The sequence below is a fragment of the Acipenser ruthenus genome, chromosome 12 (assembly GCF_902713425.1).
Source record: "Acipenser ruthenus chromosome 12, fAciRut3.2 maternal haplotype, whole genome shotgun sequence".
In the NCBI taxonomy this organism is placed as follows: Eukaryota; Metazoa; Chordata; class Actinopteri; order Acipenseriformes; family Acipenseridae; genus Acipenser; species Acipenser ruthenus.
Window position 1 is genome coordinate 16,092,986 of NC_081200.1, and position 16,438 is coordinate 16,109,423.

The 16,438-nt window shown below is 38.4% G+C and overlaps 1 protein-coding gene across 3 annotated transcripts in view; it reads right to left on the minus strand.

The window, feature by feature from the left end:
• The window catches only part of ano7 (anoctamin 7), a 37,148-nt gene that overhangs the window by 18,840 nt on the left and 1,870 nt on the right, over window positions 1-16,438 (minus strand). For 2 of the 3 annotated variants that reach the window (XR_009330693.1, XM_059034607.1), the window contains exons 2-7: window positions 12,220-12,413; window positions 9,665-9,746; window positions 4,928-5,079; window positions 2,719-2,826; window positions 1,930-2,066; window positions 680-737 (exon numbers count right to left, since the gene is read on the minus strand). Coding sequence is in view for 2 of the 3 variants with exons in the window: in XM_059034607.1 (XP_058890590.1) it covers window positions 680-737; window positions 1,930-2,066; window positions 2,719-2,826; window positions 4,928-5,079; window positions 9,665-9,746; window positions 12,220-12,336 (654 nt within the window). In the remaining variant the exon portion in view is untranslated. Of the gene's footprint in view, window positions 1-679; window positions 738-1,929; window positions 2,067-2,718; window positions 2,827-4,927; window positions 5,080-7,183; window positions 7,258-9,664; window positions 9,747-12,219; window positions 12,414-16,438 lie in introns of those variants that run through there. The other variant, XM_059034608.1, reaches the window with a different exon arrangement.

The following is a 16,438-nucleotide window of genomic DNA, read 5'->3' on the forward strand; positions in this document are numbered from 1 at the left end:
TGCCTCAGACCGGGACCTAGGAGTCTTGTGAGGTTCCAACGTGATTTCAGATGGGATATGTGAACATACGGTGCTAGGATAAGGCGGGATCGCAAAGTAATTGCAGCTAACTAAATAGTTCCATAAATTATCTCTGCCATGCACATCTAATCATAATATAGGTGAAGTTTTGAAAGAAACACATGATCAAGCAGGACTGAAAGGGTTAAACATAAAGTGATCAAGACCAAAACATTCCCTAAACACATTTTTAAAATGTCCCCAAACAATATTTCCATTTATACTAGCATTAATATCCTCCACAATGGTCGTTACAAAAACAAAAACACATCAACAGGGTTTAAAAACAACATCCTCACGCCTAGGGGTGTTGTTCAGCAAGTCAAGTTAAACAGCCCAGGCCTGTGCATTGTGGACTGTAGTTGAATACCCTGGCGTGTGAGAATACTCTTAGAAAATGGAACACCCTACCCCTCTAAAACAGAATTGGTAATGAAGTGAACCATGGAATGGTTCTGAAGGTTCCAAGCTGTGTTGCTATAGTTACAAATCTGCACAGGCTGGAACACTTGTTAGCCAATGAGATTGCTCCCTCTATTCTTGTCATTTTATAACAGTAGCAGGTAATAATCTCTGTGTCGGACATTAATACTAAATTACAAGGAATGAAGGCACTTACTATTTGGTGACGTTGTGTATTTTTGAAGAAAGTGTCCTGATTGTCACTTCCAATGAATCTGAAAATAAAAAAAAGCAAAAAAGGAAATTCCTTGGATTCTAAAAGTAGTCATTCAACACTACTGACAATATTGTATGAGAGTCATTAAAAGCCCTTCCAATACAAGTCACAGACAGTGTCCCTTGTAATTGCAAAGTTTTGTGCAAATGATCCTGTTCTGTTATAATGTGTGTTCATGTCAATTTCAGTCAGGATAGGCGAGACAGCAGATCTGACAGCCTATGATGACCGGTGCTCAGTTGGCAGGTGCTTATTTGTTCAAACAAGCAAAAATTACAGATATTTTACAAGAAACAAAAAGTATATGGATTCTGGAGAACAGACCTTGGTGGCGCTACACCCTATTGATATTGTTGTGGCAGGTGTTTCCATGTTTTGTCCAACCACTATAGATTCTATACTTGTGTGCTAATGCTGAATTTGATTTGGCTGCGAAGAAAATGGGTGTGTGCTTTTTTATATGCTACTAATATGTTTGTATATTTAAGCAGAATAAATATTGAATTGTAGTTCCACTGCTCTGCCCTAACTGTAAATATGCTCTCTCCATATTTCAAGCCAGGCAATGCAGTCGGACCGCAACGAAGTAAAGTAAACCATTCAGACGTATTGAACTTTATGCTTGTTTCTGACATGCAGTAAAATGTTTCTAAAAGACAAATATATTTCATGGATGAGGGAAACTGAAAACGACAGTATTTTGCATTTTCTGCCTGTCTTCATGATATAAGCACATTTAAATTTACTAAATTGTTTGATTTGTATTTTGCTTTAGTCATTTCCATTGAAATTCTCAGTGGTTGGTGCTATGCTGTACTGTTTGCCAGCACTCATACTCTGATGTAATGTGCTTGTTAATGGAACCTTTCAAATAAAGAATATGTTTCTAGGGACATTTAAAGCATCTCATCTTTTGAAATAAACCAGTAAGCATACGTGGTTCCATTTAATTTAGTGAGTTTATTAGTTATTGAGACAACAAGGCATAGGGAAGTTATAATAAGATTATACAATGCTCTAGTTTAGACCCCACCTACAATACTGTGTCTAGTGTTGATCACCTCACTTCAAAGGTGTTGGATTGTGTTGAAAACCTCCACAAACACCCAATGACTAAACCAGACCACCTTGACCTCCAGTAGAAGTCAGTCAGTTTAAAGTGTGTCGGTCAGTGCTTGTCTCTGTAGTACCTCTGTAGCTTGCTGAGTCTGAATTGGCAGGTGTACAAGTCGGGCGGATTATTGGGGACCTCTTGGTACATGATGTTGGGGATCCCCATCTTCTTCAGGGCTTTGTCTGACCATTTCGATATCTGGTGGGGCACAACCTGGAGACAGAAGCTCATCTAGTTAGTAAGATACTAATTTCCCCACTGTTTAGCCAAGCAGCACACCCCCTGTTAAAGTTATTGTAACAAAATACCTTCACTAATCTTTTCTGTTTTGAACTATATAGGTTCCAAATGTGCAGTTTTGAAAAAAAAACACATGACATTACAGCATAGTATATTCTGTTTATGGCAGCTGGTACTACACTAAATTAAGAAAGTTCTCAGTTGTCTTGCCTTTGGGGTCTTAATGACTGCAAAGTATGTCCATCATTAGGGTACGGCAGTAAATTCAAAGTTAGAGCCATCACCCTTATAAAAGTTTACCAGAGTAATTTGCAATTGTCACATGCTTTTTTCCATGGTTATACCATGTTTTTAATATGCTTTAACATACCTCTCTAGGCTTTACAATGCTTGCATATGCTTTACCAGGTTTTAACTATGCTTTATTAGACATTGCTATGCTTTCACTATGGGTGAACTTTAATAAAGGCAGTAACCAGAAAAAACAGATCACCGAAACCTAGATCCACACATTAAAATGTTAGTTTGACATAGACAGATGGCACTATGCCTTCATATACTCCCCGATTCTGACACACTCAATAATTCATGCATTTCTGAATTTCCCCCGTTATGAGGTACTGACCTGCAGTGGGACCCGGAGACTGAGCTCCTCGGCGTAGTAACATTGCACACTCCAGGGGGCGTTGAGGAGCACATAGGTAATATCAGTCTTCTCACTTTGAACAGAATGCTGAGGGAAAAACACAGACACCATCACAAACTGCACTTGCTGGCCTTTAAATAAGTTACATTAACCACTCTTAGCTCACCAGCATGGTCACCCTGCTAATACACTCTTGGGCTCTCACTTATCTAAATTCACAAGCAGATAACCCAAGAATAAGGCATAGAAATTTCCATAGAAATGGCCATATTTTGAAAGTGTTACCTCCAGTCTTTGATTAACTCCTATTTTTTTAAAGAAATGATGTGAAAAAATCATGTAAATGTTACAAAATGAAGAACAAACACCTCTGGGGTGCTTAAGAGATCTTGGATTTTGTTAGTTATTTGTTTCTAGGTTTGTAAAAATAACAGACTTTGTACCTCTTTCAAAAAATAGGAGTTCATTAAAGACTAGAGTAAATGCTACACATGACCCATCATGTTTTAAAATGAAAATATGTGTACTATAACATGAGTTTCTTCACAAATGCAAATTTGAGACCTAGAGTATATGGCTAATGGCAGTGCAATAGTTAAAATGTATGGAATTAGTTTCCATGGCATTCCTTGAGTGCACTGGTTGTAAAAAGTTATTATAAAAGGGGCTCCCTATAAGTTTACCAAGTACAAGTAGTACTGAGTGGCATACAGGGCGTGTCATGCCAGTGTGGTACAAATCATGCAGGGTGAGTCATGCCAGGGTGGTAGAAACCATGCAGGGCGAGTCATGGTAGTGTGTGGTACAAATCCTGCTGCCAATACTGGCCTACATAGTAGCTGGCAAATGGCCTGTCGCCAAAAGATGGACGCTCTGGCCTTGGTTCTTCAGTCTTTATTCATAAAAACTTTAAAATACAATTTCACACAGCTTCTTCCTTTTCAGAAATATTCAAATTGGAGATAGATATTTAAATGGAAGACACAGTGAAAGGTATGTTTTACCGGGGAAGTAGTTCTTTAAATAATGCAAATTAAATCAAATTGAACTGGAATTTTGATAGAAATTTGAAAGAAAAATGAGGTGATAAACTTCAGCATTTGACATTACTAAAGATGATCCTGTCAGATTCCTGCAGCCCCACATTAGTGATACATACTGTTTTATTTCCTTGAACTGTGAATTTGTAAGAGGTTATATTTGTGTAGTTTAAGTCTAAGCCACACTTGCCCCTGTTGCTGCGTAGGTTACGATAGTAAGATAAGACAGAAAGAAGGAAGACTCTTTGCATTGTAAATCTACAGACCTCATAAAAAGACAATGTTTAACTGAAAGATATCAGACAACGGGACTAACAGGATCTACTAATTGGAGGATATAAAGCAGCATGTTTGCTCACTGTTTTCTTTATTTATTTAAACATAGATGGATAACACCCAAGAAGTGCAAACATACCAGTGCTCCATAAACTGTGACTCTCTTTATAAGTTTGGGACTATTTAGCTCAGCACTGTTCATATTATTCTGGACTTGGACTTTTTATTTTACAAATAAATTACTATCAAAGTGTATTGGTAAGTATCTTCTTTTTAATGGTTCTGGGTTCTGTTGCTCCATATTGACTTATTATCATTTTTCTTTAAATCTGCCTTTACCTGTCTTTCAGCTGCTTGGAGCTTGTCTGGGGAATCCTACGATCCTACGTGATGGGACTGAACAGCTGTCCTCATTCCATTCAAATCATGTGACTTTTCAACTCTGCCATTCCCACCTACTCTATATAGACAGAGAGTAGGTGATGCTTGCGGAGACGAAAGGTGATATTGTGATTTGAATGGAATGAGGAAAGCTGTTCAGTCCTGGCACTTAGGATTCTCCAGACAGTCTTTAAGCAGCTGAAAGTCAGGTAAAGACAGATATAGAGAAAAATGATAATAACTCAATATTGAAGCAACAGAACCTAGAACCACTGAGAATGACTGCAAACGCCCACAAATAGTAGAGCAATGTAAAAACAAAATGAATTGACATTTGAGGATACTCTTTGAGTTTTGCACATTTTTTATGTGTATTATTAATAAAATGTCTTTTCAAGAATAAGACAAAAAACTGCATTGCCCTCCTCACTGATCCCCATTCAGAATACAAATATTGCTCTTCAGCACCGCGACTGATTCCTGGTACCCACCATCTCGATTCGTATGCCACTTTTCTCCAGTTTCTTGAGGAAAGTCTGCCTCCATTTCTCGTGGTTCTCATTCAGGGAATGGCCTTTGTGCTTGCTGGGTTCACCCTCCTTCGGTTTCCCCTTCCGGTCCACCTCCCACACCAGCACAAAGTCTGCAACAGAGACAGGACTTCACCAGAGAAGGCTACAGGTACACTACACACAGTCCCTGATACATTTTCTATATACCCGCTGATAACCAAGGCTTTAAAATATATCTTTTCTTTTCTTTCCTTCTTTTGCTTTAGCAGTACTGAAAGAAATGTATTGACAAACATTTCTCAAAGTCTTCCGTGCATTTTTTTATATGCTATATATTTATATGTTAAAAATGCACATATTTCAAATAGAGCACTATAGATTAAAGGTTGTGTCGTAATTGCTACCTAGTAACTTATCACTTCCTTAGCAGTAGGTCAAGTTCACTTCCAATGTACTAGCTTCAAGCTGTGAACTTATTCCCAGCCCTTTGCTGTAGGAATGCTAAAGTGACCATTCTGGCTTTGTGATTTACTCTCCCCTAACCCCTCACATTAGCAATAAACTCTGGAGGTGTTTAGGATGATAGTCAAGCCTTACACAATTATCTTTAATGGCAATGCAGTGGGACTACACTGTTCTCTATCCCAATACTGCCCTTCCTGGTGGGTTGTACACACAACTATAACAGTGTAAAATGTTAAGTGGTAACATTTTTATGCCACTGATATCACAGTTGACATGCCAGTGATATCACAGTTGTATGAACCAATACATACTGGTAGTCTGTTGCAGTTTCATGGTACCGTATCCGTATTAGTTTCAAATGCACTGCACTGCCATTTATAGTAATGCTCATGATTCTACTAGCGTTTCTCCAGGCTAATATAAAGAGGTATCCCTACGGTAACTTTTCTGTAAGAGCAGTGAAGAACATAACGAAGCTAAAGCCAACAAATACAGTGCCTAAATGTCTCATTGGTTTAAAAGCCACTCTCATTAAAGCTCTTGTATTCACAAAACCCAAAACAGATACAAATGGTGTATATATATATATATATATATATATATATATATATATATATATATATATATATATATATATATAGACGAATGAGGCTAGCAGAATACTTTTATGAGGAAACACACACAGATTCAGAACAGGTAAATAAATATTATATGGAATAAAAATCAAAAGAAAGAGGCATTGGACTCCTGCAGATGGAAGAGATAAATGGTTAGATATGTACATAGAAGTAGGTAGAAATTAAATAATAACAGACTTAAGAAGTAGAGGTAAACTCAATTTAAACTAAAAAGGAAGAAGCAGCTCTAAAATAACTAATAGAGAATGATGATATCATTATAAGACCAGCAGATAAAGGTTCTAGGGTGGTAGTAATGAACAAAGTTGATTATATGAAAGCAGTAGGGACTGAATTGCAAAATATAAATACATATGAAGAAGTACAAATAACATTAATATCATAATAAAATAAGTGAGAATTTTAGCAGATTGTAAAAAAAAAAGATTTATATCAAAAGCATTAAAAAATGACATGCTCCCTCAAATTCCAAGGACAGGTTTGGTTAGAGGTAACCCAAAAATGCACAAAGATAAACCCCCAACGCGAATGATTGTTAGCACAATTGATAACCCAACATACGTTATTGCAGAAATAGCTGAGAGGCAGTTGCAGCCACATGTTGAAAGTTATCTAGCTATGTTAAAGATACAACACATTTTCTGAATAGGATTAACAGATTAAAAAATAAACTTCCAGAGAATACTGTTTTATTTTACATGGATGTAAAATTCTTGTACCCCAGTGTTCCTAGGAATGAAACTTTAGAGGCATGTAAAGAGGCACTGGATAACAGAAAAGATAAGAACATCATAATACCTACAGAAGAGATATTAAATATAATCACGATTGTTTTAGGAAATAGTTATTTTACATTTGGAAATAAATGTTTCAAGCAGAATGATGGCACAGCAATAGGCTCAAAGGTAAGCATACATTTTGCAAGCACATATATGAGTAAATGGGAGGATATGTTGTTGGGTAAAGTATGCAAGAAACCTTTAGAATACATCAGATACGTGGATGACATTTTTGGAATATGGACACATGGAGAGGAATCTCTTTTCCAGTTTCATGAATTAGCAAATAATATCCATCCTAATATTTCGGTAGATCTAAAGTAGACAAAATCAGAAACTGAATTCTTAGATACCTTGGGGCGTCATCATCTCCGGGGCCTAATGAAGTTCCGTACAGAGTATACAAGAGTGCTTCTGGAGTTCTGTGAATCCTGTGGACATTGATGAAAGTGGCATGGGAAAAACAGGTTGTACCAAGAGCATGGCGCCGAGCAGGTCGTCTTTATACCAAAAGAAAAAGATTCTACAAGCATCAGTCAGTTTCACCCTATTTCCCTATTAAATGTAGAAGGCAAGATTATCTTCAGCAGTATTGCTCAGAGATTGTCAACTTACCTATTAAAGAACTGCTTCATTGACACTTCAGTACAAAAAGCGGGCATTCCAGGTTTCTCAGGATGCTTAGAACACATCAGCGTGATCTGGCAACAAATTCAATCAGATAAAAAGGAGAGGAAGAAGCTCCATGTGACATTCCTGGATTTGGCTAATGCATATGGTTCAGTGCCACATGAACTTCTTTGGGCAACATTTGATTTTTTCAGTGTACCGATGACAATAACAAATTTAGTGAAAGCCTACTTTGGAGATTGTTTTTCAACTTCAGAATTCAGCACTACATGGCAATGCCTAGAAGTTGGAAGGATGCAACATTTCTCCACTGGCTTTTACCGTGGCAATGGAAGTAATCATTAGGGCATCAAAATGGGTAGTAGGAGGAGAATGGAATGCGACTAACACCAATTTGAGCATAAATGGATGACATGACAACCATGACTACAACAGTAGCCTGCACTGATCGGTTATTGGGCAAATTAACCAAAAACATTGAATGGGCACAAATGCAATTCAAGCCCATTAAATCAAGATGCATCTCTATAATTAAAGGTAAAGTAGTAGATAAAACGTTCTTCATTAATGGTGAGGCAACATCAATGGTGTCTGAGAAGCCAGTGAAAAGTTTTGGGAGATGGCACGATGGGGATCTAAAGGACACAGTTCATCTGGGAGAAGTTAGACAACCAGCAGCGGAAGGGTTGAAGAGCATAGACAGCAGCGCTTTACTGGGCAAACTAAAACTCTGGTGCTTTCAGTTTGGTCTATTGCCAAGGCTGCTGTGGCCACTGACTGTGTACAAGGTTTCTTTGGCAACACTTGAGAAGCTGGAAGCTTTAATCAGTTCATACGTCAGGAAATGGTTGGGACTTTATGGTAAAGGAATACTGCAGCTACCAGTCTCTGCTCTAACCGAGGTGTTTAAGTGCTCCAAGGTCCGACTGGAAATTACATCAGTAGAGTCACGCGACAAATACGTAAGGGAGGCAGCACCTGTGTTGAAAACTGGAAGAAAGTGGGCGGCAAAAAAGCCGTGGAAGATGCAAAGGCTGCCCTTCGATTCGGTGATATTATGGGGCAAGTTCAGCATGGAAGAGGGGGTCTTGGTCTCAGTTCAGCTCCTCCTACATGGCACAAGGCAACCCCAGCTCAACAGAGAAAGCTGGTAGTCAATGAGGTGCAAAAGCAGGAGGAGAGGATGAGGTGTGTAAAGGCCATTTCCCAGGCCAAGCAGGGAGAATGGATGATTGTGGAACAACGCAAGATTGGCTGGCAACACCTATGGACAATAGAACAGAGCAGGATCAGTTTCCTCATCAGATCAACATATGATGTTCTCCCATCACCACAGACCCTAAACCTCTGGGTGGGTGAGGATCCCTCATGTCCTTTGTGTTCATCACCTGTAAAATTAAGGCACATTTTGTCAGAATGTAAGGTGGGTCTTAGCCAAGGACCGTTTACTTGGCGCCATGACCAGGTGCTGCGATGTTTGGCCTTAGCATTGGAAGACAAGCGTAACATGATCCATAAGTTGCCACCAGTTCCATCAAAGCATTACACACAAAAGACAATATTCCTCCGTCCAGGAAAGCAACTACCAAGAAAAGGTGTTAAAACCAAGCCTCGCCCAGGACAACTGGAAGCTGCTGAGACTGGAAAATGCTGGCAGATGTTGGTCAACGGCTATGAAGAGAGCAATGGCTCTCTTCACTCTAAAAGAAATTACAAGTTGAAATTAGGTGAGCTTTTGATTACCTAAAGTATTCGGTCCAAATAATTTAGATTAATCTTCCAATAAGCTCTTTTCACTACTATTTGATCACACTTTACAATACCATTTCCTATAAAAAGGAATATCTGTTTTTCCTGAAATCTGTTGGAATTCATTATGAACTCAACCAACGGGACGCTGCTGTCCCATTTATTCCTACTCAATAATGGAACAGTAAGTAAAGCTTGACTGAAAGATAACACAGATGAATGACACCTGCCCTAAAACCAGTGCTGACTGATTAAATGGTTGTTGGGCTTTACTGACTCGGGAGTTCCATTATGAGTCTGTAGCTATTATTTTAAAGGTAGCTGTATAACTAGAAAACTGTCGTAACTTTTATGAATTGTGCAAAAAAGAAACAACCGAAACCATCTAGGGATCATCACAGAAATAACACACTGGGTGAACAAGCAACACAGGATACTACCCTTTCAGCTCTTACCTATTTGTGTGACTCCATCACTGAACACATTTAAACTCTTCTCCCTTTTTGGGTCTTCTTTATCCTTTGCCTGTCCATTAATCTAAAAAGAAAAGAATGTTTCAGCTTCGCCCGTTATCAAACAGCAGATAATTAATTCCAGAATAGCACAATAATGTTTCAAATAAAGAAATGCAGATAGGCCTCAGAGGACTACACTCCAGATACAAAGATACAGCACTGAAATACCTGATATTGATAAATCAATGCCTATATTGATTCCCATTTCAATGTGGTCAATGGCAGTTTGCAATAACCCAGGGCACTGCTTAGTTGGAGAGAATGAGCATTTCTGAAGTGGATGTGGTTATACCCTGAAGGCATCGGAGCAGGGAGGAGAGACAGAGAGACTAACAAAGAGGATTTTTTTTATTCTGATCGGTTGATAGAATTATTGAGTAAAACAGGGGAAACTTCTTAAGGTCGGATACAATCAAAGAGCTGTGTAATTCTGAGGATGACCACGATGGTGCCCATGATAAACAGAGGACACACAGACATGAACAAACACTACAAGTAAGTAATTACACTTTTAGTATTGATCTTTATCATATAGTAGACATACCTCCACATCAGGACCACTGACAAAAACAGGTTAGGAAACTGAAAGCACTCCATGTACTACTGCACTGATTGCTGTGCAATTGGTAACCCCTGGAAGGTGAAAGCTTGGTCTTATATCAGTTTGAATCGCCAGCCAAAAACACACAAGACAAGTCTAGAGAGAACTGCACGGAAATGCTTTGTTTATATGAAAAACAACAATAGTGATACTGATTACCAACACATCTGAATATTTAAATAGCCAAATTAGATCTTAAGTGATTCAAATGATTCAGCTTCGACAACGTGGCTTGATAACCCATTCCATGCCCTCTGTGCAAAAAAGTGTCTCCTAACCTCAGTCCTTTATTTATTTTACTGATAAGCAGTGGCAGACACATATACTGCACCATGTAATTCTGTAATAATAAACCATGTAATAATAAACTATATATATATATATATATATATATATATATATATATATATATATATATATATATATATATATATATATCCCAACTGTTCAGATCATTAAAACAGACCTACATGTCAAAAGGCTGTTGCTAATCTTGACCCACACGTCTAGAGCATGACCATTTCAATGCAGCCAGTGGAGAGTCTAACAGATTACTTATTTCATCATATGCTGTTACATACAACAGAGATTTCATTGTCTCGAGAAGACTGTCGGTCGAGCCGTGATGTGTTTTAATCTGTGAATCATCTTTGTGTAGATATGGGTCCACTCTTTCTGTCAGCCCTCTGTCAAAGTCTGTTAAAACTGCTGTCTTGCCCATCCGGAATGCATACAACAGGGAGATGCAGCATAAAAACATATTCCAGAATGCATGTCAGGGATTCCATTAGCATGACACATTAATATGGGAAGGACAGCCCATTTACTCAAAGGAATGTGCTGCACATCCTCTGAATTCTAATGGAGAATAGGACTGAGGAGAAACTACCTTTGTTCTTTGGGTTTGTTTGAGTTCCTTTTCCTATTCTTTAATCAGCAGCCAGACCAGAGAGCAAGTCCCTGCATCCCAATTCAGTGACTTCCTTAATGGCAAAGATTTCTGGGAGCAGTCTATGGTGTGTGAAATTGAGCCTGGCACTGTTAGCACTGCTGACAGATTAATCTCTTAACCTGGAGACTGGCAGCTAACCAATGATGGGAATGTATAGTCAAGTATAACTAATTGACTCTATACGTAATTAATTAATCAGATGCAGGGATACCACTAGCCACCATAGTAAGGAATTGGTGTAACCATATTGACTTCAGGTAATACTTGCCTTATTAATGCATTATTTGTTGTCTACTGCCATGACATACAGTAAACATTTTACAAAATTATTTGTAATATATTGATAGAATTCTGACCAGCAACTGAGAAAGGGCCCTCAATATGTTGAATTCCAGGATTGGCAATACAATTGTGGTTCCCACTTTATACAAGTACAAGAACATGGGGTGCAATCCAGTACCGAAGTAGAAAAGCTGGCTTTATGGACGTGCCATTAGGTATTTGATCAAAATTGTAACTAGTTAAAATAACTTATTAATTAGCAAAAATGTAACCAGTTAGTAACACTTACTTCTCAGGGAAATATTTTTCATTCCCATTCACCCATGAAGATCCAGCTATCACCCATTTGTTCCCTCCTCTGATGCTATTGTCTAGTAAGATGCTATGAAAAGTGCATTCATGTCACATGCAAGGTTTGACTTGCACTGTTGAAGTGCTTTCTGATATTCATGTTATGCATCAGATGTAGTTCTTTATTTAACTGTTACTAAAAGTAACTGTTCATTTTCACATAAACTATAATCCGTTACCATATTTCATGACACATGCTTCTTTGAAGACTGCACATGTGAGATCTAGATGGTGAATAGAGTCAAAATGGAATTATTGAATCCTCTGTAAGCACATTAAGGAGTGGTTTTGTACCAGAGTGAGACATACCGTTTCTATCATTGCGCTTCCTGTGTTTGTGTCCAGGCTGCCGTAGTATTCCTCCAGTGCAGCCTTCTCCACAATGAGGCTGATGCTGTCATCCTTGTCACTCTTTCTTCTCATCATCTCTCAGCCTCTCACCTTTCCTATCGATCGACACGCAGTAAAAACCCACGAGAGGCCCTCTCGCTCTCACCTGCTCCCTGGCAATGACAACATGGGGTTCAGGTTAACCATTTATTATTGAGTTTTTTCCTTTGTCAACTAATCTGTTTTAGGGTGCTTTTAACTGAGTTTTTGAGCTGCTCCTCAGTTCTAGTTTCTGGTATGTTTGTAACGTAGCCGAGAGCAGCCAAAGTGGCAGCAATACAAAAGCAAACTTGATCCAAGTAGCTGATCATTAGATGGCACAGGCTCTAACTTTAAGTCAAACGCTTTGGCTGTTCAAACCTAGTATATATATATATATATATATATATATATATATAGTGACAGGACAGGAGCCTCGCAAGTGAAAAAAATGTTTGTTTTGTGGCTGGGTCAGGGTGGAAAGCCTCCCTGCCAAAATAATTGCTTTAATTAAATTAAATTATTATTTGTTTGTTGTTTTATTGTTAATTATCACCTGCACCTGGCTATCATTGTAAATTAGAGCCAGGTGCAGGGTTTATAAGAAGAGCAGTCAGTCTGCTCAGGGATGCTGTGTGTAAAGCCCGCTTGATTGTGTGCTCAAGTGTATCAAGGAAGAAAGATAAACAAAATAAAGGTACTGTGTGTAGTTTTTGTTATTCGTTAAAAACGGTGTGTTTTTGTTGTGTTTGTTTTAACAGGAAAACAGATTAGCTGTCCTGTTTTTAGTTAGGTTTCTGGTCTGTTTAGTTAGTGCTCGAGGAAAGCTAGTCTTTGTTTTTGTTTTTTGTTTATTTTGGTTTATTAAAAATAGCGTGTAAGCGTGAACATTCAAGTCCTGTGACCTGGATCTATTTTCAAAAAGGGGCAAACAAACTGCAGAGAGTGACTCCTGGTGTTACAATTATCAATCACCCTATATATATAGGGAGATTCATAATTCACGCAACATTGTCAAAGCATCGCATAAACTGGCGGTACGTGGAGGATGATTTGCAAAGGAAAAACGTCTGACAGAAACACACTGTGACGCACCATTTGACCATTAGAGGTATTGTGGAAGCAAGTTAATTATAGGGTAGTACTGCATACACAGCAAATAAATGTCTGACAGAAACACTTTGGCCACCAGAGGATTGTTCAGGTATATAGAGAGGCTGGATGCCTTCAGTTCCTCAGTACACAGCTCTTTGAATTAGGAAGCACCCTGTGTGTGTGTGTGTGTGTGTGTGTGTGTGTGTGTGTGTGTGTGTGTGTGTATATATATACCGAGCATCAAAAGAAACATTTTACTGTTATAACACATTTATTTTTAAAAAAAAATAAGGTATATAAATGATGGACATTGACAAAATGTTTTTGGTTTCTTTTTAATCACTCGATCATTCATCCTTAACCATGACACGCTTGAGTGACTATGACTGAAGCATATGCACTTAATCACCTAATTAGTGAGACAGTTGATTGGACACTGGATATGGAGTGATTTCAGCTGCTGACTTGCAAGCTTGAATAAAAGCAATATGCCACGTCTGTCAAGAGAGCAATCGCCATCTTGGGTGCTCAGACAGCAATTTCAAACCTGGCGAGACGGTATAACACGCTGTCCATGACTGGTCACGAACTGGGAGACCAAGAGTCACAACCCCTGCCCAAGATCGACAGATCATTTTGCAGCATCTTAGTGATGTCAACTGTTGTCAACGTGATGTCAGCACAATAAAAAGTCACTGCACCTGCTCTAAAACAGAGTTTGTCATTTTTCGATCTGTTGAATTTTATCCAAATATAAGAGATAAGTTTCATTTGATGCTCAATATATATATATATACAGTATATACACACACATACAGAGAGAGAGAGAGAGAAATAATCACAAAGGCAGGCAGCTAGGACTGAAGAGCAGCTCACTTACACACACTTACCAAAAAATAAACAATACAATTTCTAATTGCAATACGACCCACTCAAAATGATTGTGAACATCATAAGAGTGCCTGCTGTCACAGAACAGTGGTGTAACAGTACTGAGAAAGCAAGGCAATCATAGGGCAGTACTGCATACACAGGAAATGCATAATATAAGCATCTGAAAAGCATGCTACACTATGCACCACAGAGGTATGATGGAATAGTACTACAGTGTGTTGTACTATCCCATCATACCTCCCTTGATTTGTATATACAGTATTTCTCTATATAGCCACTTTTTAATTGCACCACAGAGTATTTAAATACAACATATTTGTGAACAACCTGCAACATTTCACATTTGTGAACATCAAATAAAATTCTCCAGGTCTCTGCAACCTCTTTTGGCTACTCTACCTGCCACATCTCAGTGCCATATGACTAATGTCTTTTCTTTACCATTGCTGTTTTGTTTCGTCTCCAAGTAATTTTAGAACCATGAAGTTTAATACAATTCACTATGAATCCCCTTCTACAATGGAAGGTGTTGAAGGAGGGCGCACAGACAGAAAACTACAATGACAATACTGATGATTTTAAAATATTGAACAAACTTAACCAAATGGACAAACATGGTGTTGAATTTACAACATTGCATATACAGTATGTTGTTGAGATAAAATTACTAGTTATAAGAAGTATATGTCTAGTGTAACACAGCAGGGAGGGGGTTAAAGCCTCCCTGAGTGGAAAACATGTGTGGAATGCACATTTGTTTAGTTTAATTGTTTTGGTTGATTGTTTCATTGATTTGTTAATTGTTTTATTATTAATTATCCCCTGCACCTGGTAGCTATTGTTAAATTAAAACCAGGTGCAGGGTATTTAAGAGAGGCAGCTAGTCTGCTCAAGGCTGCTGAGGAGAAGGAGGCAGAAAGGTGTGCTCTGCTTCCTGGCAGTCATGAGCTAAAAAGTAAGTGCTGTATAAAACCAGTGTGTTTTGTAAGGACGGGGAAACAGTGTAGCTGTCCCGTGTTAGCCAGGGTGTTCCTGTGTGTTAGTTAGTGCTCGTACCGAGCTAGGTGTTTATTTTGTGTGTTTTGTTTTGATTTTTGTGTTGATTAAAAATAGCGCACCAGCGCTTAAAATCCATTTCTGTGTGCCGGGTCTATTTTTAAAGGGGCAACGAACCCGAGTGGGTGAAGATCTTTTACACTAGTTATAAGAAGTATGTATCCTGTCAGGACAAGCCACAGTTGGATTAGAGGATTCTATAGCATGTATTTTAATTATTTTTGGGAGTAATCTCGGGGTAACCACAGACAGATGGTTGATACAGTGCAGGATGATTCCTCGGTGCTGTAAAATGCTCTAAAATGGTATACAGCCATGTGCAAATTTATTGGAGTAAATAAATGACAAATCTCAAGATTTGTCATTTATATACCTACCTGCATGAAAACCTCTTTCAATTTCCGGTCAATAATCAGTGATATAGAAACAATAAGCTCATCTGTGAAAACGTTACATCACTTTGTGCTTTAATTAAGCATTTTAAACAACTTCTAAAAAGTCTCATGCATTTTACCATTTGTGGCTATGTGTTCCTTTTCTCTTTCTATTTTAAATTAATTGCACGTGTGGCCTATTAAAGTCATCAATTAAATTAGACAATCACTAATTTGCCTATATTGACAATTGAAGCATTTCAGTTCCAGTGGTTTGATTTCATATGCACAACAACAGAAGCAATGCGGTGTTCTAATAAATTTGAATGTTTTACTATTTGTAAATAAGAATAAATACCTGCCAATAAAATTACAATACGGGTTTTAACTTTAGTACAGAATGACAGCCATTTTAGTTTGCAGATCCCTACAAAGCTGGGCTTCAGTTAGTGAAAGAAGAACACCTCCACAGCAGGACCATGTCCATAAACATTTAATAAGGCTGTCACTGATCCCAGAGTTGCACCTGAGGGAGGTTGCTGTACTGTGGTAAAATCCTGTTTGTTCTCCAGCATTTTACACCCATCTTCACTTAACACCTGCTGGCTCACCCTGTACTACACCTCTGTGACTGCCAGTCAAAGATGACTTTTCAACTTCTCTCTCTCACTGTAATCAGACAGACAGTGGGAGGGGCTCTGAGGCTTCCCCATCCAGTCCAGTAACCCTGCAGCCCTACA